Here is a 20990-nt window from a genome sequence, read left to right on the forward strand (position 1 = left end):
TAACTTATTTTATTTTTACTTTTTATTATTTTTTATAGAAAGCTTTTTTAATAAACATAAATTTCAAAAGTAGAACTTTTGGATTCTCCAGTGCATCCTGTAAGTTGAAGTGCTGGTTCGAGTCCTAGCTACCTGCTTCCCATCTAATTCCCTTGAACACCCCTCAGAAGGTAGCAGACAAGGGAACAAATATTTGGGACACTGTCACCATGTCTGAGACCCTAAGAGAGAAGCCTGGCTCCTGGCTTTGGGCTGTCCCATCCTCAATGTGGTAGCTATTAAAAATATATTTATGTCTTATTTGAAAGAGTGACAGAGATAAAAGAGAGAAAGAGAAAGATCTTCCATTCCTGGCTTCACTTCCCAGATGACCACAACGGACAGGCCTGGACCAGGCCAAAGCCAGGATCCAGGAGCTTCATCCGGGTCTCCCACATGGGAGCTGGGGTCCAGGCACTTGGGCCATTCTCTGCCTCTTTCCCAGGCGCATTAGTAGGGAGCTGGGTTGGAAGTGGAGCAGCCGGGACACGAACTGGTGCCCATACACGGGGTGCTGGCATTGCCGCCAGCAGCTTTACCCACAACGCCACAACGCCGGCCCCCTAAATAAATAGTGTTACAAATTCTAGTGTGAACAGATGGACAGGTGGGAGCTTGGTGTTCCACCGCCTTCCCGCTCTGCGCTGGTGCTTCAGTCACTACATGGGCAAATGTGGACTCCTGGAAAGGACCGGGCGGGGCCCTGGGACCCCTTCAGGGCCTCTGTCTTAAGGGTCCTGGGCGTTTCCTGCAGGCATCAAGGGAGAGAATCAGCAGAGAAAGGCAGACAGAGGACAAGGGACAAGGCCAAGCCCAGTGGCTGGGTGAGGAGACAGTTCCGTCAAAGGGTACCTGAAGGCCAAGGAGAAGAGAGGAGACACCTTGGCGTTCCTGGCCTGGGTGCACCTGTGCTCCCGGAAGTGCGCCGCCCTACTTCTGGCTCTGGAGGGCGGGACTCCCTTTGCCATCTGGGCTGAGCCCCCAGTCCCAGATGATGAGCCAGCTGGAGGGGAGGGAGTGGGATGCCCTGAGCGACGGGTCAGGAGCCACTGATAAGCGATGCTAGTTACTCCAGACCCTCCCTGGCCTCCATGCTTCTGTCTTCTTGGAAGACCTGCTGACTCAGAGGGGTCACAGGGACCAGTCCTGGAGACGCCAGACAACAGGACTCGGGGCTTGAGGTGGCCGAAAGATCCACCCTCGCGGGGCCGAAGGAGTCTGACACCCAATCTGAAGTCTCAGACCCGAGGGTGGGGGAGGGCTCCAGGACCTTTCTGCCATGGTGTCTGAGAGTCTGGGGCAGGGGCCCAGCCCCACCCTGCCCCAAGGAGCACCTGCACCCCCTCAGCCCCTCAGCTTCCTTCATGCTCCCTGGAATGACATCTCTTGGGAGGGGGGCAACTTGCAGCCCAAGTCACCCTTCTCAGAGACAGAGATGGTTTGAGAAGGCGCTGGCAGGTTGAGGCTGGCTGGCTGGCTAGACTTGCTAATTTATAAGATAGTCCCCATGATGTGATAGAACTCATAAAGTGGTATATGGTTGTACGGGTGTTTGCCATGCCATTGTTAACCTTTACTGCCTGCTTGTTTTTCGTTTTTTTTTTTTTCTTCGTTTTTTTTTTTTAATTTTGTATCAAAATATCAGGAAAGAGGGGGAAAAATTCTTTTTTTAAAAAATTTATTTATTTATTTGAAAGTCAGTGTTACACAGACGGAGAAGAAGACGCAGAGAGAGAGAGAGAGAGAGAGATAAAGAGAGAGGTCTTCCATGTGATGGTTCTCTCCCCAGATGGGGGAACTTCCATAGCGATCCATCGGATCGGCTCAGTTCTGGCCATTGCAACCATGTGGGGAGTGACCAGTGGATGAAGACCTTGCTCTCTCTCTCTCTCCCTTCCCACACTTAATAAATAAAATGAGTTAATCGAAAGCTGTGGTGACCATGTCTCAAGCTTGTCCTGCCCCTCCTGGGCTCTGGCACTCAGCCGAGTGGACCCCACCTTGTCATCCCTAAGCTTTACGAGAGCGACAGACCCTGCCCAACACCTGATCCCAAGAGGTTGACCTTGTTTGCTCAGGAGGTGAGGTTCCCTTGATAAAGAGCAGGAGGGAGGGCTAGGAGCTGGTATAAAAGTTCTGGAAGGTTCTAAGGGGTTACCTTGCACCTGAAGCTCCCAGGTGAGAGGTGTTAGGGATTCCTGGGTCTGCCTTTGACGGGGTGGGGATTCAGATCTGATCTGGTCTGGGGAAGGGGATGCCTGGATTGAGTGGCAGGGAGTGTTAGTGAAGTGGGCACCTGGGTTGAAGCTATCTTGGTGCAGAGATGTGTCAGCTGTCAGTTGAAGGACAAGGAACCTGGGACACTCAGGTGACTGGGAAAGGCCAGGCGTGTGTCGGTGGACAAAGAATCGTGACAAAGATCCCATCTGCTGGTTCACTCCCCCACATGGCCGCAATGGCCAGAGCTGGGCCAATCTGAGCCAGGAGCCTGGAGCTTCTTCCAGGTCTCCCAAGGGGGTGCAGGGCCTCAAGTGCTTGGGCCATCTTCCACCGCCTTCCCAGGGCACTAGCAGAGAGCTGGATCGGAAGTGGAGCAGACGGGACTTGAACCGGTGCCCATATGGGATGGCGGCTCCAGGGGCGGAGGACTCACCTACTGCACTCCAGCGGCCAGCTTGTCGGTGTTGGCTCTGATGCTGGGTTCAGGAAATTCAGCCGTCTCCAGGCTGAGGCCTATCCTCCAGTCCTAATTCAGAAAGTCCCCGTCCTGGCTGTGTCAGGACACAGCGCTCGCCAAGAGTGAGCGCTGACCTTCTGCTTGGAGGGGAAAAGGAGGGCGTGGCTACAGCCAGACCAAGGGCGGGCCAGAGACAGTTGGACCCTGGAACACCAGGTCTGGAGGATGACACTGCAGGCTGTGGACAGTGCTGTGCAACCTTGAGCCTGGGTCTGGCTAGGTGGGAGCTGAAGGGTCAGGCCACCCGGAGGCCAGAGGGAAAGGGGGAAACCTCCCCCTCTGCTCTCTTCTTTCCCCCTGCAGCCTGGCGATGTGGACCTTCATGCTCCTGGGCCTTCTCTGTGCCTCGGCCTCTGCCAGTGCCAGTAAGTGAGCCGCTGGGACTCTGGTGGCGGGTGGCAGGAAGGGGCCCCTGCTCGGCTGGTGGCCAAGGCTTGCAGGGCCGCCCCTGAGCGGTGGGAACTGGGAGGTCCTTGCCTCCAAGCCCCCCTTTCTTTCCACTGCAGTCCAGGCCAGGTCCTCCTCCTACAGTGGCGAGTACGGAAGTGGAAGAGGGGAGCCATTCTCCCACGCCGCCCTCCAGCTGCAAGGCCCCATCACAGCCATCCGTGTCCGGGTTGACAGCTTCAATATCGCGGGGTAAGGCTCCTCCGCATTCCTCAAGCTCTTACTAACTCAGGAAGTGCTCTTTCACTCTGGGCCACCTGTGCCTCAACCAACAGGTCCCTAGTGAGGCAGGATATGGGGATAGCTGTGAGAGGACTCGGCTTCCAGAACCGTACCCTTTGGACTCCTCCCTCCCCAAATATGCCTGGTGGTGGCAAATCATTAATAACCACTAACTCTCAGGGGCCTGGAAGTCGACCAGCCCTGCCCACCCCACCTTCTGCAGTTCAAAGTTTCTTTCCAATATCCCTGCTGGGTGCCCTGCAACTTTGCTCAATGCCTCTCTTGAGCAGTCCCCACTCCATTGCTAGTCGGAAAATTCTATCACGTGCAGAGCCAAAGTGTGTCCGCTAATGTGGATCTGCCTCCTGGGACAGCAGGGACAAGCCTCTTCCCTCTCCCACAAGGGAGCCACTCAGCTGTTAGAAAATCCCTTTGCTTCCACAAGTGCGGGAATGGGGGAGGGGCATCGTAGGAGGCTGGACTCCAAATTCAAGGCCTGCCATGTGCTGTGTGTGGGCGACTCTGGGCAAGCTGCCTTCCTTCTCTGCACCTGCTGTCAGCCAGGCCAGGAGCTGAAGTTCTTTGTGTGGTCCTCCAGGGCTCACCCGGGCTACACTTTTGGGGGAACTAGCAGGGACTGCTCATGCTAGTGTCCAGTTTGGAGGACTCCACGTGCAGGCCAAACGGTCCTGAACTCTGATGACCTAATCAGTGTCCCCGTTCCTGCCCTCCCACCCGTCCCCAGTCTCCAGGTGCGCTATGGCCAGGTGTGGAGCGACTACGTGGGTGGCAACCTGGGAGACCTGGAGGAGATCTTTCTGCACCCAGGGGAGTCGGTGATCCAGGTGTCTGGGTCATACGGTAACTATCTGAAGACCCTGAACTTTTATACCGACTACGGTCGCATCCTTTCCTTTGGGAAAGGCACAGGCGTAATCTTCTATGCTGTCCCCTTGGACCTGGACGCCGTGCTCCGATTCATCAGTGGCCGAGCTGGCTTATTCGTCAACGCCATTGGCCTGCACTGGGACACCATCCCAGAAACTGCCCCAGCAACTGCTGAGCCCGCCTCCTCCGTGGCAGGGCCCCGTGGTGGGGTGTGACAACTCCCTGATCACCATTCCCATACAAATGGCTCAATAAAAGGACATGGCTAAAGCTGGTGTGCATGTGGGTGTGTGCAGGCGGGACCCACTCTTGGAGGGCGGTGTGACTCTCAGCTCTGGCTACCTGCTGCTAAGAGTGGGAGCACGAGGGAGACAGGTGTTGAGAATCCTGGGCTCTTCCGTACGTCGCAAGGAGAGGAGATGCTGGTTTGTGCCAACTCTTTTCGGGGTTAGCTCTTGAGAATGTCTGTCCAAACAGGAGTTCTGAAGGGAAGGCTCAGCAGGGGCACACCGCCCTAGCCCCAGGTGTGCCTCTCTGGCGCCCTCCCCCCTGAGAAGGGGCTGGCTTCTCTGACCAAAGGCTGTCCCCTCTCCCTGGAGCTCAGCTGCAGGTGGGTGGCCTGCACCTCTGTCCTCCCATCTGTCCCAGATGCGATCTCCCTGCTGAAGTTTCGCCCCAGTTTGTGCTTAAGGACTCCACCCCATTCCCCAGGCCAGTTCTTCCTCGTCTTTACCCCTAACCTGGTGCTCTTGCTTAGCCCTCTCGGAACTGGCGCTCAGGCAGATGAGAAGCCCGTGGCTAAGACACACCCATGTCCCGTATTAGAGCGAGTGGGTTTCATTCCTGACTCCACCTTCCTGCTGACGTGGCTCCTGGGAGATAGCAGGGACGGTTCAGGATGGTTCAAGTGCCACCCACACGGGAGAGCCGGATGAGTTCTCCTCCAGCTTCTGCCCCCACTCCCACCTCTCTAACAAAAAGAAAACAAAAATGGACAGTCTTTCCTTAGGGACCCACCATTTCAACAGTGTGAATTTGGCCAACACCACAGCCTAAATGGAAATTCTGGGGATAGGCACTTAGTATGGTGGTTAAGTTGCCACTAGGATCTGAGTCCCATATCTGAGTGCCTGGGTTCATGGCCTGGCTCTACTTTTGTTTTTTAAGATTTTTTCAAAAATGTATTTATTTGAGCGTTAGAGAGAGTCAGAGGCAGAGAGAGCGAGCGAGAGAGAGAAAGATGTCTTCCACCTGCTGGTTCACTCCCAGATGGCTACAACGGCCAGAGCTGGGCCGATCTGAAGCCAGGATCCAGGATCCAGGAGCTTCTTCTGGGTCTCCCACGTGGATACAGGGACCCAAGGACTTGGAGCATCTTCTACTGCTTTCCCAGGCCATAGCAGAGAGCTGGATCACAAGTGGAGCAGCCGGGTCTCGAACCGGCGCCCATACAGAATGCCAGCACTGCAGGCGGCAGCTTTACCCACTACTCCACAGCCTGGCTCCACTTTTGATTCCAGCTTACTATTAATGCCAACCTTGTGGGAGGCCTGCATTGAGTTCTGGGCTCCTGGCTTCAGTCTGGCCCAGCATGCCTGTCGTGGGCATTTAGGGAGTGAACCAATGGATGGGACATCTCTGTCTGCCTTTCATAGGGCATGAAAATAAAGTTTTTACAAAAGTAAAGCCAAAGTAGAGACATTTTCATCTTTGATTGCCCCAAGTACAAGGGGTTGGTTAGAATTCAGGGGAATCATTAGGATGGCTGGATAGAGTCAGTGAGGACACGAAGTGGCTTTGGGAAGAATTTCCAGGACTCTAAAATACTGGCAGTTTTTGGTTTTGGTGGTAGTGGTGGGCAGTAACATATTGCTTCCCATAGATTTCTTTGTGTTATAGGAATGCAAATTCATATTTCTTCCCAATTAGACAAAGAGAAGTTACTGACATGTAATTTTGTAAAAAGAAATTTATAAACCCCAAGCACTATAAAAAGAAGCCCACCACTAGCATGTTTTTATAACAATTCCTTGGGTGCCAGATGTTGCTGTGGATCCATTCTGAGAGGAGGATCGAGGTGGGGGCAAGAGGCGTGGAGTCACCACACAGACCCCAGGTGTGGGTGAAAGCAGGCCAGAGGCGAGAAGCCTGAAAACTCATTTATTTTAGTTGGTACAGCAGCTTATTGAGCCAAGGCAGCCAATCTGGTCAAGGGGTGGTCTATGCTCTAACCAATCACAGCCTGTTGCCAGGCAGTTTTCAAAGCCATCCAATCATAGCTCGTTGCCAGGCAGGCTCTGTTGCCATGTCATTCCTGAAGCCATCCAATCACAGCCTGTTGCCAGGCAGTTTCCATTGCCTGCGGCCATGTTGGCATGGCCTTCTCATTCCACCACAGAATATTATGCCATTGGAATTCTTTTTGAGCTATAAATAGCATGGATCTTACCCTTTTCAAGTGTGAAAGTGATTTTTAGTATATTTGTAAGGTGTGTACATCCAGCATCGCATATTCCAGAATACCTAAGTAAAAAAAAAAAAAAACCCGAGGCCATGAGTTGTCTCCCCAGCCTCCCTTGAGCCCAGCAGAGTCATGTTCTCATGTGTGAACCTGAGGTAGAATTAAATCAGGCTGATAACAAAGCCATTGCCTTACATACTCATTTGTGGTGAGAACATTTACGATCTACTTTTAGCAATTCTGACGAAAGTCACCATTCCATGGGATCTATTGATCACTAAAGGCTGCTTCTTCCTTTCACCTGAAACTTTGTATGCTCTGATCAACATCTTGCCTCTCTCCATCCAGTGTTCTGCCAAGCCTCTCATGACTACCACTTTTTTTTTGTAAAGATTATTTATTTGAAAGGCAGAATGACAGAGAGAGGGAGAGACAGGGAGAGATCTTCCATCCACTGATTTACATCCCATACAGCTGCAATTGCTGGGGCTGGTCCAGGCTGTAATCAGGAGCCTAGAATCTCATCTAGGCCTCCCACGTGGGTAGCAGGGACCCAAGCAGTTAGGCCACCCTCCATTGCTTCCCCAGGTGCATCAGCAGGAAGCTGGATCAGAACTGGAGCAGTGTGGTGGAATGAGAGGGCCATGCCAAGGTGGCCACTGGCAAGTGAGCATTAGTTACTCAGGAATGGCTTTGGAAACTGCCTGGCAACAGGCTGTGATTGGATGGCTTTGGAAACTGCCTGGCAACAGGCTGTGATTGGATGGCTTTGGAAACTGCCTGGCAGGCTGTGATTGGATGGCTTTTGTATGAGGTGAGCAGTGGCCCCTAGAATTGGGGGTGAATCTTACTTGTAGGTTCTCCATTAAAGCTGCTGGCTTGTGGAGATTTGTGATCCGTAGCGAGGACCGCTTGCATTTGTGAGAGTACATCTCTCCCCCATACGGTCATGGAAACTTCAGCAATCAGTGGAAAGATGGTTCCTGTATCTCCATTGTCATCTCGCCAAGTTACAGTTGTGATGACCTGATTAGCCAATTTTAATCCTCCAACACCTTGGAGGTCAGGTCCGGGTGCTGTCTTCCAATGTTGTATTTTTCTGGCATCTCTAGCTTTTAAGACAGTAACATCTGTTCCCGTATCAATTAAACCCACAAAGGCAATGTCATCTAAATATAGGGTCAATTTCAGCCTCAGATTGAAGATGGGCATCGACCAGTTAATGGTAGTGGGACTCCCTCTTACTTGCTGGGCGGAGGGCCGCCCCACTGGGAGTTTAAAGGTTTGGTCTTGCAATCTTTTGCCCAATGAAAGCCTTTTTTACATCTGGGACACAGCGTTTTCGGTTTGCCCCATTGTTAGACCCTCTGAGTGAGGATGCTAACACGTCGAGAGGCACACCCCAAAGACTCAGATTCCAGACCAGCTGATGCAAAAGCAAGAGGATTTATTCGGCGTCTGCGCAGACGGGCCTCCTGAACTCGGGAGTCCAGAGAGCACCCCCAGCACAGAGCCACACGGTTTATATACCCGCAGCGACCAATCAAAAGCACTATAGTGTCCATGTACACAGCAGTCCAATCCGTGAGCTGATCATGTGAAAGGCATGCGTCTTCTGTCCAATCAGCTACGGGATCACATGGGAGGCATGCACACAGCAGTCCAATCCGTGAGCTGATCATGTGAAAGGCATGCTTCTTCTATCCAATCAGCTACGGGATCACATGGGAGGCATGCACCTCGTCGCCATTTTGTTGTTTACTTCTTCAGCAGTTCCTTTCCCTGCCAGCGCCATCTTGTTCACCCTGAGGGGGACGACATCTTGCTCCCTTCGTTCCCCTGGAGGGAGAGCAGTGTCCCGCTTCCCACACCGTTATCTGAGTATTAGGAGGCATACAAACTGGGTTAGGTCTTAGCACAGCCAGGCACAAGTGTCGCAGCTAGCTAAGCATAGGGCCCCTTATTTTGATAGCTGCACCTAATGTTAGCTTTGGGGGAAAAAGTCTAGGGCTATAATTTTTAAACTTTAATTTTATTTGGGGCAAAGGTGACTTCTTGTTTTTAATAGTGTTAGCTTAAGTCACTCCATCTTGGTTTGATTTTTAAGGTTCTTCACCATCTTTTAGCGTTTGGGCAGTTTTGCCATAGGTGTCCTATTTCCTGGCATCCCCAACAAACTGGAGGGTCATTAGACTTCTTTGTGCTCGATTTGTTAATGGCTGCAGTCAGGGCCTGTATGGGAAAATTGGCAGGGTTTACTTCCTTTGTGGCTATTATCCATTTAGAAATGTCTTCATTACAGACTGGGGCGATTGCTGCTTTTGCTCTTTGGTAGCACCTTCCCAAGCTCATTGTTTGACCAAATTGTCTTGATCGGGGCCAGGCAGTAATCTTTTCTCTACTGCCTCCAAGACTCTGGCAAGGAAATCGGGGAACCATTCGCCTGGGCCTTGAGCTAGATTTCTAAAGAGCTGACTATAATCAGGAGGATTTATATTTTTTAAGGCTTTAATTGCCAAATCTTTGACCTGATCAAAATAGGCAACTACTCCAATGCGGGCCTGTTCTTGAGGATCTATGTAGGCGCCACGGCTTGTAAGCATATCAAAGGTTACTGCTGTTCCATAGGCAGCATCATTCCTCGCCACAGTTTCAGCCTCTTCCTCCTAGGAGGCTTTCCACTGTAAGAACTGTGGTCTCGACAAACATGCTTTGAGCAGGGCAACCCAGTCAAAATGAGTTTGAAGGTTCACTGCCCGTTGTGTGAGCACCTGTTCAAAGTAGGGAGAGTCGGGGCCTGACCCTTGAGAAGCCTTTTTTAGCATAGTAAGGTCATTTATGGGTGTTGGAATCCAGGGCCTGAATTCTGCATCTGCTCCTACATTAACAGCAAATGTGCAGGTGGGATGGGGTCCAGCTGCTGCCCTAAGAGCTTGGGGTGTCCGAGTACTGCCACAAATGTGGGGATCCTCACTGGGTGCGGATGGGATGACCTTGAATGAGTTATTGTGTAGAGGTCCTCTAAGTTCATCCCACGGGTATGTGGGGGGTGGCTGACTAGGCATTGCTACCTTGTTTGCTACCTTGTTTGCTACATTGCTATTTTCACTGTCCGTGCTCTCTCTCCCTAAGTCATCAATTGTCTGTGAGACAGGGACCTGGAGTGCCAGGCTCTTATCACTCACAGATTCACTATCTTTGATAATCTGCGCAGGATTCTGAGAAGGGGCTATCTTTCCCATGTCTGAGTGCTTAAGAGCGGCACGGCATGCCAGCTCTAGCCAAAGGAAAGACACGCACAGAACTGCTGCCACAACAAAGCAAATTCCTAGCACCTCAGCTGTTGATGGCATTTTGCAGGAGGTTTCCCTACGTTAGACAAACAGATAGTGGTATATCACATCCTAAGTATGTCCTGTGCTTAGTGGGGGACTTCCTTGATTCATTAGGTCAAGGCCGTATGGCCACACGGTGTCTCCGGAGCGTCACCTCTCTCGAGTGGGGGAAGATGACTTGGTTCCGAATTCTGGGATGATCAGTCCCTTATGTGAATTTGCCGGGCGAACCGAAAGTAAAAGGAGGAGCCAAGAGGCGACGTACGCTTCTGGGCGGTGTGTGCCTAACCTGGGGTGACTTAGACCGAGGACAAGGACAAGGAAAGGGACGTAGGAGGGGGTTCTGTGCTCACCCTCACAGAACCGAACAGTACACAAAACACTGAGGGGCCTTCTTGCTGAAAGCAATGGGGGACCTCGCCGAGTCCGACACACTGTCTTTTCTCTCAGTCAGGTTGGCGTGCCAGATGTTGCCGTTGATTTCTCAACAATGTTGCAGTGGATTCCTATCTGAGAGGAACAGCGAGCGTGGTGGGGGCAAGAGGCGCAGAGTCACACAGACCCCGGGAGTCGGGTGAAAGCAGGATTCAGGGGCGCAGCCCGCAGACTCAGACTCGTTTATTTCAGTTGAAACTACGTCTTATATAGCCAAGACCAGCCAATCTGGTCGAGGGGCAGTCTATGCCCCATCCAATCACAGACTGCCAGGCAGTTTCCAAAGCCATCCAATCACAGCCTGCCAGGCAGTTTCCAAAGCCATCCAATCACAGCCTGCCAGGCAATTTCAAAGCCATCCAATCACAGCCTGTTGCCAGGCAGTTTCCAAAGCCATCCAATCACAGCCTGTTGCCAGGCAGTTTCCAAAGCCATCCAATCACAGCCTGTTGCCAGGCAGTTTAAAAGCCATTCCTGAATAACTAATGCTCACTTGCCAGTGGCCACCTTGACATGGCCCTCTCATTCCACCACATTAGATGTTACTGTCTTAAAAGCTAGAGATGTAAGAAAAATACAACATTGGAAGAGAGCACCCGGACCTGACCTCCAACAAACCTGCAACTGACAGCCAACCAGAACCAGCTGAACAAAACCAAGACTCTGCCTTGTTAGCAGACACACCTGCCCTATCATCCAACCCTGAGAAACTGCCCATAGCCATGCCTGCTACTGTTTTGTACCCCACTAGCTTGGTCAGCCACTCAGATGTCCCATAGCCTGTGTGCGGTCATGCCATTCCTGATAACTATTATTCCTCATTCCCACCCCTATCTGAGCAAGCAATCCTGTGGTCTCTTGATTTGAGTGCTGGTTAGTCAATGACGGGTATGATCCCCTGGGGGACAACTTAAGACAGGCACAGCTGCGCACGGAGACCATATGGAGATGGGGTCAACAATGGTATGGTCAAGAATCATGCCTCCCGTTGCTCAAAAATAAACGAAAAGAGGGCAATGTGGTGGAATGAGAGGGCCATGCCAAGGTGGCCACTGGCAAGTGAGCATTAGTTACTCAGGAATGGCTTTGGAAACTGCCTGGCAACAGGCTGTGATTGGATGGCTTTGGAAACCGCCTGGCAACAGGCTGTGATTGGATGGCTTTGAAACTGCCTGGCAGGCTGTGATTGGATGGCTTTGGAAACCGCCTGGCAACAGGCTGTGATTGAATGGCTTTGGAAACTGCCTGGCAGGCTGTGATTGGATGGCTTTGGAAACCGCCTGGCAACAGGCTGTCATTGGATGGCTTTGGAAATTGCCTGGCTGGCTGTGATTGGATGGCTTTGGAAACTGCCTGGCAACAGGCTGTGATTGGATGGCTTTGGAAACTGCCTGGCAACAGGCTGTGATTGGATGGCTTTGGAAACTGCCTGGCAGTCTGTGATTGGATGGGGCATAGACCACTCCTTGACCAGATTGGCTGGTCTTGGCTATATAAGACGTACTTTCAACTGAAATAAATGAGTCTGCAGGCTGCTCACCTCAAGCCTGCTTTCACCCAACTCCCGGGGTCTGTGTGACTCCACGCCTCTTGCCCCCACCACACTGTTCCTCTCAGAAACTAATCCACTGCAACATTGTTGAGAAATCAACAGCAACATCGCAGCTGGGACTCAGATCAGCCTCTGATATGGGAAGCCGCTTAGCCCACTGTATCATTACTCTGGCCCCTGCTGACGGACACCCTGCTCTCAAATTCTGAGTTGGTATTTCTTAGATTCTACACGTAAGTGGGATATGGTATGTATTTGTCTCTCTGTGCCTGATTTCCCTTAGCATAATGCCCTTCAGGTTCACCCCTAGATTTACAAAGGACAGGGTTTGGGAATGCAGCTTACTCAAAGGTCATCAGCACATAAATAGTGAAGTTCAAGTGCTACAGTGAAGTTCATGTGCTGGGTGTGGAAGAAACCATTCAGGAAAGCAACAGGTATAGAAAAGGAGAAAGGCAGGAGTAAGCGAACTGGGAAACACCAGTGTTGGTTGGTACAAAGAGGAGGCAGTTACAGAACTATAGAAGGGAGGTTAATGTTGTGGCACAGCAGGTTAAGACACCACACTGCATCCCATACTGGAGTGCCCGTTGGAGACCTGGCTACACTCCTTCTGGTCCAGCTCCCTGCCTCTGATAATGGCTCAAGTGACTGAGTTCCTGCTACCCATCCTGGATGGAGCTCCTGGCTCCTGGCTTTATGCTGGCCCAGCCCCAGCTGTTGTAGGCATCTGGGGAGTGAACCAATGGATGAAAGATCTCTCTGTTTCTCTCTGTCTGCACTCAAATCAATAAATAGGGAAAAAAGAACTAGAGAATGGAGTGGTATGGGAGGCAAGGAGAAGGCAAGAGAGAAATTCCAAGCAGTGGCTAAGGCCAGGAGAAATGGAGAAAAAGAAAGATCTCCGTCTCTTCCATGGTGGCCGTGAGGAGGTCATTCATTATCTTGACAAGCACAGCTTCAGTGGCCTGCAGGAATCAGCTGAAGCAGGCTGTAATTTGCTAAGGAATGAATGGGAGGTGAGGATTCACAGAGGCGAGGGCTATTTCAAGAAGTGTGTCTCTAGGAATACAAAAATAAGCTGGTAGTCATAGCTGTGGGGACTGTGATGTTGCTGTGGATCCATTCTGAGAGGAGGATCATGGTGGGGGCAAGAGGCGTGGAGTCACCACACAGACCCCAGGTGTCAGGTGAAAGCAGGCCTAAGGTGAGCAGATGGAAGACTCATTTATTTCAGTTGGTACAGCAGCTTATAGAGCCAAGGCGGCCAATCTGGTCAAGGGGCGGTCTATGCCCTAACCGATCACAGCCTGTTGCCAGGCAGTTTCTAAAGCCATCAAATCACAGCTTGTTGCCAGGCAGGCTCCATTGCCATGTGGTTCCCGAAGCCATCCAATCACAGCCTGTTGTCAGTCAGGCTCCATTGTCATGTTGTTTCCAAAGCCATCCAATCACAGCCTGTTGCCAGGCAGTTTCCATTGTCAGTGGCCATCTTGGCATGACCTTCTCTTTCCACCACATTTCTTCCTTTTTGTTTATTTTTGAGCAACAGGAGGCATGATTCTTGGCCAGACCGTTGCTGACCCCATTTCCATGTGGTCTCCGCACGTGGCTGTTCCTGTCTTAGGTTGTCTCCCAGAGGATCGTACCCATCGTTGACTAACCAGTGCTCAAAACGGGAGGCCACAGGAGTGCTTGCTCAGATAGGGATAGGAATGAAGAACAATGGTAATCAGGAATGGCGTGTCTGCACACAGGCTGTGGGCCGTTTGAGTGGCTGACCAGAGCTAGTGGGGTATAAAGCAGTAGCAGATGTGGCTATGGGCACTTTCTCAGGGTTGGATGATAGGGCAGGTGCATCCGCTAACAAGGCAGACTCTCAGTCGTGTTCAGCTGGTTCTGGTTGGCTGAGAGTTGTAGGCTTGATGTTTCTGGCTGGTACCCAAATGGGCTGTCCCGCATGCTCTGGAAAGACACAAGCATATCCTTGGCCCTAGGTTAGCAGAAGCCTTTTTACAGGCGCTGGAATCCAGGGCCTGAATTCTGTGTTCACTTCGAGATTAACGGCAAACATGTGGGTGGGATGGGGTCTAGCAGCTGTCCTGAGAGCCTGGGTGCCTGGGGACTGCCACAAACGTGGGGATCCTCACTGGGTGCGGATGGGATGACCTCGCATGGGTTATTGCTTCGAGGTCGTCTAAGTTCAGCCCATGGATATTTGGGGGTGGTTGTCTAGGGATTTCTGCATTGTTTGCTACATTGTCGTTTTCACTGTTGGAGCTCTCTCTCCCTAAGTTTCAGCTGTTGCCTGTGAGGCAGCAGCCTGGAGTGACAGGCTCTTATCACTCACAGACTCACTATATTTCTCCTGTGCTTACTGGGGGACATCCTTGATTCATTAGGTCAAGGCCGTATGCCCACATGGTGTCTGCGCAGCGTCACCTCTCTCGAGTGAGGGACAATGACATGCTTCCGAATTCTGGCATGATCAGTCCTTATGTGAATTCGCCGGGCGAACCAACAGTAAAAGGAGGAGCTGAGAAGCGGCATTAGGCTTCTGGGTGGTGTGTGCCTGCCTAACCTGGGGTGACTTAGACCGAGGACAAGGACAAGGAAAGGGGCATAGGAGGGGGTCCACAGGAACACCTGTCCTATTTTATACACGAAAGTGTTCAGCCTGATTCTAGAATCACAGACAAAAGCCAGTTAGCATCTTTTCGATTAAACTTGTTGTATTTAGTCTTTGACAGGTGAAGGAGGCTCAGTCCCACCATGGGGTCTGGATTGCACCAAGACTCGAAAAGAGGGCAAAGGCTGCTTTGTCACTTTCAGGGCCACACAGGAGGGGAGGAGACAGCAAGGACCCAGTGACATGGAAGCCATGGCCTCCCAGTTCTGCTGTCACTTTTGCAAAGTCCTGAGAAGAACTCCCTGGAACTCCTTGTCACACGTGACAAGATCAGGTTGCTCTGAGCTAGGTAGCTCCGCTGCCCTCTTGGTTGAAACACAACCTGTGTTGCTGGTCAATAAGAGATAGCTGTGTCATTGGCTCAAAGGAGGCAGGAGCATGTGACAGTTCCAAGCTGCTTCCCCCATGGTGTGGGGGTGCAGGGGGCATTTTATAGATGATGCAGCAGACAGCTGGTGTGTGGAGATGCAGGTTGGGCAAGTTCTCATTGGGGGAACTTGGAAACAGGCCAGCATGGCACTGGCTCCTGCATACAGCTGCTTTGCCAAGCAAAACGCTGAAAAGGCAGAAGACCTTTGGACTTCCATAGCCTGTAGCACTGGGGCTGGGTGAAGTTTAAGGCAACTCCTTGACATTTTAAGGGGCAGTAGGCCGGGCCCCTGGGTTAAATGGAAAACGGGGGCAGAGGTTCGGGGCAACAGATTAAGCCACCGCTTGGGATGCCTGCATCCCACATCAGAGTTCCCGGTTGGACTCCCAGCTGCTCCACTTCCACTCCAGCTCCCCTAATGCATCCTGGGAGGCAGCATATGATGTACAAGTGCCCTGGCCCTGCTGCTCATGTGGGAGCCCCAGATAGAGTCCCTGGCTTGTGGCTTCAGCCTGGCCTAGGCCTGGCTGTGTGGGCACGTGGAGAGCGAAACCGTGGATGGAAGATCCCCATCTCTCTCTCTCTCCCTGTCACTCTACCTTTCAAGGAGAAGAAAATGATAAACACGTTTTTAAATTGCCAAAGAGAGGACCGGCATTGTGGCACAGCGGGTTAAACTGCCTACCTGCTACACCAGCATCCTATAAATTTTTTTATTTAATTTTTTACTTTTATTATTATTAGAGAAAGATTTTATTTAATAAATATAAATTTCAAAAGTAGAACTTTTGGATTCTAGCAGTGCATTCTGTAAGTTGAAGTGCTGGTCGAGTCCTAGCTACCTGCTTCCCATCTAATTCCCTTGAACACCCCTCAGAAGGTAGCAGACAAGGTAACAAATATTTGGGACCCTTTCACCATGTCCAAGACCCTAAGAGAGAAGCCTGGCTCCTGGCTCCTGGCTTTGGGCTGTCCCATCCTCAATGTGGACATATATTTATGTATTATTTGAAAGAGTGGCAGAGAGAAAAGGGAGAAAGAGAGAAAGATCTTCCATTCCTGGCTTCACTTCCCAGATGACCACAACGGACAGGCCTGGACCAGGCCAAAGCCAGGATCCAGGAGCTTCATCCGGGTCTCCCACATGGGAGCTGGGGTCCAAGCACTTGGGCCATTCTCTGCCTCTTTCCCAGACGCATTAGTAGGGAGCTGGGTTGGAAGTGGAGCAGCCGGGACACGAACTGGTGCCCATACACGGGGTGCTGGCATTGTCGCCAGCAGCTTTACCCACAACGCCACAAAACCGCCCCCTAAATAAATAGTGTTACAAATTCCAGTGTGAATTGATCGACAGGTGGAGCATGGTGTTCCACCGCCTTCCCGCTCTGCGCTGGTGCTTCAGTCACTACATAGGGCAAATGTGGACTCCTGGAAAGGACCGGGCGGGGCCCTGGGACCCCTTCAGGGCCTCTGTCTTAAGGGTCCTGGGAGTTTCCTGCAGGCATCAAGGGAGAGAATCAGCAGAGAAAGGCAGACAGAGGACAAGGGACATGGCCAAGCCAAGTGGCTGGGTGAGGTGACATTCCGTCAAAGGTTACCTGAAGGCCAAGGAGAAGAAAGGAGACACCTTGGCGTTCCTGGCCCGGGTGCACCTGCGCTCCCGGAAGTGCACCACCCTGTTTCAGGCTCTGGAGGGCGGGGCTCCCTTTACCCTCTGGGCTGAGCCCCCAGTGCCAGATGGTGAGCCAGCTGGAGGGGAGGGAGTGGGATGCCCTGAGCGACGGGTCAGGAGCCACTGATAAGCGATGCTAGTTACTCCAGACCCTCCCTGGCCTCCACGCTTCTGTCTTCTTGGAAGACCTGCTGACTCAGAGGGGTCACAGGGGCCAGTCCTGGAGACGCCAGACAACAGGACTCTGGACTTGAGGTGGCCGAAAGATCCACCCTCAGAGGGCCCAACGAGTCTGACACCCACTCTGAAGTCTCAGACCCGAGGGTGGGGGAGGGCTCCAGGACCTTTCTGCCATGGTGTCTGAGAGTCTGGGACAGGGGCCCAGCCCCACCCTGCCCCAAGGAGGACCTGCACCCCCTCAGCCCCTCAGCTTCCCTCATGCTCCCTGGAAGGACATCTCTTGGGAGGGGGGCAACTTGCAGCCCAAGTCACCCTTCTCAGAGACAGATGGTTTGAGAAGGGGCTGGCAGGTTGAGGCTAGCTGGCTGGCTAGACTTGCTAATGTACAAGATAGTCCCCATGATGTGATAGAATCCATAAAGTGGTATATGGTTGTACGGGCGTTTGCCATGCCATTCTTTAAACTTTACTGCCTGCTTGTTTTTCAGTTTTTTTTTTTTCTTTTTTTTTTGTATCAAAATATCAGAAAAGAGGGGGAAAAATTCTTTTTTTAAGATTTACTTATTTATTTGAAGGTCAGAGTTACACAGACAGAGAAGAGGCAGAGAGAGTGAAAGAGAGAGAGAGAGAGAGAGAGAGAGAGAGAGAGAGAGAGAGGTCTTCCATGTGCTGGTTCTCTCCCCAGATGGGGGAACTTCCATAGCGATCCTTCAGATCGGCTCAGTTCTGGCCATTGTGACCATGTGGGGAGTGAAGCAGTGGATGAAGACCTCGCTCTCTCTCTCTCTCCCTTCCCACACTTAATAAATAAAATAAGTTAATCGAAAGCTGTGGTGACCATGTCTCAAGCTGTCATGCCCTCCTGGGCTCTGGCACTCAGCCGAGTGGACCCCACCTTGTCATCCCTAAGCTTTCCGGGAGGGACAGACCCTGCCCAACACCTGATCGCAAGAGGTTGACCTTGTTTGCTCAGGAGGTGAGGTTCCCTTGATAAAGAGCAGGAGGGAGGGCTTGGAGCTGGTATAAAAGTTCTGGAAGGTTCTTAGGGGTTACCTTGCACCTGAAGCTCCCAGGTGAGAGGTGTTAGGGATTCCTGGGTCTGCCTTTGAGGGGGTGGGGATTCAGATCTGATCTGGTCTGGGGAAGGGGATGCCTGGATTGAGTGGCAGGGAGTGTTAGTGAAGTGGGCACCTGGGTTGAAGCTATCTTGGTGCAGAGATGTGTCAGCTGTCAGTTGAAAGACTAGGAACCTGGGACACTCAGGTGACTGGGAAAGGCCAGGCGTGTGTCGGTGGACAAAGAATCGTGACAAAGATCCCATCTGCTGGTTCACTCCCCCACATGGCCACAATGGCCAGAGCTGGGCCAATCTGAGCTAGGAGCCTGGAGCTTCTTCCAGGTCTCCCAAGGGGGTGTAGAGTCCCAAGTGCTTGGGCCATCTTCCACCGCCTTCCCAGGGCACTAGCAGAGAGCTGGATCGGAAGTGGAGCAGACGGGACTTGAACCGGTGCCCATATGGGATGGTGGCTCCAGGGGCGGAGGACTCACCTACTGCACTCCAGCGGCCAGCTTGTCAGTGTTGGCTCTGATGCTGGGTACAGGAAATTCAGCCGTCTCCAGGCTGAGGCCTATCCTCCAGTCCTAATTCAGAAAGTCCCCGTCCTGGCTGTGTCAGGACACAGCCCACACCAAGAGTGAGCGCTGACCTTCTGCTTGGAGGGGAAAAGGAGGGCGTGGCTACAGCCAGACCAAGGGCGGGCCAGAGACAGTTGGACCCTGGAACATCAGGTCTGGAGGATGCACTGCAGGCTGTGGACAGTGCTGTGCACCTTGAGCCTGGGTCTGGCTAGGTGGGAGCTGAAGGGTCAGGCCACCTGGAAACCAGAGGGAAAGGGGGAAACCTCCCCCTCTGCTCTCTTCTTCCCCCCTGCAGCCTCACGATGTGGACCTTCATGCTCCTGGGCCTTCTCTGTGCCTCGGCCTCTGCCAGTGCCAGTAAGTGAGCCGCTGGGACTCTGGTGGCGGGTGGCGGGAAGGGTCCCCTGCTTGGCTGGTGGCCAAGGCTTGCAGGGCTGACCCTGTGCAGTGGGAACTGGGAGGTCCTTGCCTCCAAGCCCCCCTTTCTTTCCACTGCAGTCCAGGCCAGGTCCTCCTCCTACAATGGCGAGTACGGAAGTGGAGGAGGAGAGCGATTCTCCCACTCCGGCCTCCAGCTGGAAGGCCCCATCACAGCCATCCGTGTCCGGGTCAACAGCCTCTATATCGTGGGGTAAGGCTCTTCCGCGTTCCTCCAAGGTCTTAGAACTCAGGAAGTGCTCTTTCACTCTGGACCACCTGTGGCTCAACCTGTTGGTCCCTAGTGAGGCAGGATATGGGGATAGCTGTGAGAGGATTCGGCTTCTAGATCTGTGCCCTTTGAACTCCTCCTTTCCCGAATGTGCCTGATGGTGGCAAATCGTTAATAACCACTAACTCTCAGGGGCCTGGAAGTCGACCAGCCCAGCCCACCCGCCTTCTGCGGGTTAAAGTTTCTTTCCAATATCCCTGCTGGGTGCCCTGCAACTTTGCTCAACGCCTCTCTTGAGCAGTCCCCACTCCATTGCTAGTCGGAAAATTCTATCACGTGCAGAGCCTAAGTGTGTCCGCTAATGCTGGATCTGCCTCCTGGGACAGCAGGGACAAGCCTCTTCCCTCTCCCACAAGGGAGCCACTCAGCTGTTAGAAAATCCCTTTGCTTCCACAAGTGCGGGAATGGGGGAGGGGCATCGTAGGAGGCTGGACTCCAAATTCAAGGCCTGCCATGTGCTGTGTGTGGGCGACTCTGGGCAAGCTGCCTTCCTTCTCTGCACCTGCTGTCAGCCAGGCCAGGAGCTGAAGTTCTTTGTGTGGTCCTCCAGGGCTCACCCGGGCTACACTTTTGGGGGAACTAGCAGGGACTGCTCATGCTAGTGTCCAGTTTGGAGGACTCCACGTGCAGGCCAAACGGTCCTGAACTCTGATGACCTAATCAGTGTCCCCGTTCCTGCCCTCCCACCCGTCCCCAGTCTCCAGGTGCGCTATGGCAAGGTGTGGAGCGACTACGTGGGTGGCAAGCTGGGAGACCTGGAGGAGATCTTTCTGCACCCAGGGGAGTCGGTGATCCAGGTGTCTGGGAAGTACAAGTACTATCTGAGGAAGCTGGTCTTTGTGACCGACAAGGGTCGCTACCTGTCCTTTGGGAAAGACACAGGCACGAGCTTCAACGCTGTCCCCTTGCACCCAAACACCGTGCTCCGATTCATCAGTGGCCGAGCTGGCTTATTCGTCAACGCCATTGGCCTGCACTGGGACAACTACCCCAGCAACTACCCAAGCTACTAACCCAGCAACTGCTGAGCCCGCCTCCTCCATGGCAGGGCTCCATGGTGGGGTGTGACAACTCCCTGATCACTATTCCCATACAAATGGCTCAATAAAAGGACATGGCTAAAGCTGGTGTGCATGTGGGTGTGTGCAGGCGGGACCCACTCTTGGAGGGCGGTGTGACTCTCAGCTCTGGCTACCTGCTGCTAAGAGTGGGAGCACGAGGGAGACAGGTGTTGAGAATCCTGGGCTCTTCCGTACGTCGCAAGGAGAGGAGACGCTGGTTTGTACCAACTCTTTTCGGGGTTAGCTCTTGAGAATGTCTGTCCAAACAGGAGTTCTGAAGGGAAGGCTCAGCGGGGGCACACCGCCGAGCCCCAGGTGTGCCTCTCTGGCGCCCTCCCCCCTGAGAAGGGGCTGGCTTCTCTGACCCAAGGCTGCCCCTCTCCCTGGAGCTCAGCTGCAGGTGGGTGGCCTGCACCTCTGTCCTCCCATCTGTCCCAGATCCGATCTCCCTGCTGAAGTTTCGCCCAAGTTTGTGCTTAAGGACTCCACCCCATTCCCCAGGCCAGTTCTTCCTCGTCTTTACCCCTAACCTGGTGCTCTTGCTTAGCCCTCTCG

At 52.7% G+C, this 20990-nt stretch overlaps 2 protein-coding genes and 1 long non-coding RNA gene across 5 annotated transcripts in view; 2 read left to right on the plus strand and 1 right to left on the minus strand.

Annotated features, from left to right (window-relative positions):
• LOC127491461 (uncharacterized) overlaps positions 1-20990 on the minus strand; it is a 63596-nt gene that overhangs the window by 18032 nt on the left and 24574 nt on the right. The window contains exon 3 of one of the 3 annotated variants that reach the window (XR_016225881.1): positions 8222-8671. The exons of 1 other annotated variant lie outside the window; for it this stretch is intronic. This is a non-coding gene — a long non-coding RNA (uncharacterized LOC127491461). Of the gene's footprint in view, positions 1-8221; positions 8672-13324; positions 14082-20990 lie in introns of those variants that run through there. One more of the 3 variants, XR_016225882.1, reaches the window with a different exon arrangement.
• On the plus strand, positions 2890-4603 carry LOC100346271 (zymogen granule membrane protein 16). The gene is made up of 3 exons (XM_002711881.6): positions 2890-3141; positions 3283-3415; positions 4191-4603. Exons 1-3 carry the CDS (start codon positions 3087-3089, stop codon positions 4546-4548), a joined length of 546 nt encoding a protein of 181 aa, XP_002711927.5. The 5' UTR covers positions 2890-3086; the 3' UTR covers positions 4549-4603.
• Positions 18912-20497, plus strand: LOC100359023 (zymogen granule membrane protein 16). The gene is made up of 3 exons (XM_070064879.2): positions 18912-19022; positions 19164-19296; positions 20072-20497. Exons 1-3 carry the CDS (start codon positions 18968-18970, stop codon positions 20385-20387), a joined length of 504 nt encoding a protein of 167 aa, XP_069920980.1. The 5' UTR covers positions 18912-18967; the 3' UTR covers positions 20388-20497.

This window comes from Oryctolagus cuniculus, chromosome 19 (genome assembly GCF_051225735.1).
Source record: "Oryctolagus cuniculus isolate XC-2025 breed Fujian yellow rabbit chromosome 19, ASM5122573v1, whole genome shotgun sequence".
NCBI classification, from domain to species: domain Eukaryota; kingdom Metazoa; phylum Chordata; class Mammalia; order Lagomorpha; family Leporidae; genus Oryctolagus; species Oryctolagus cuniculus.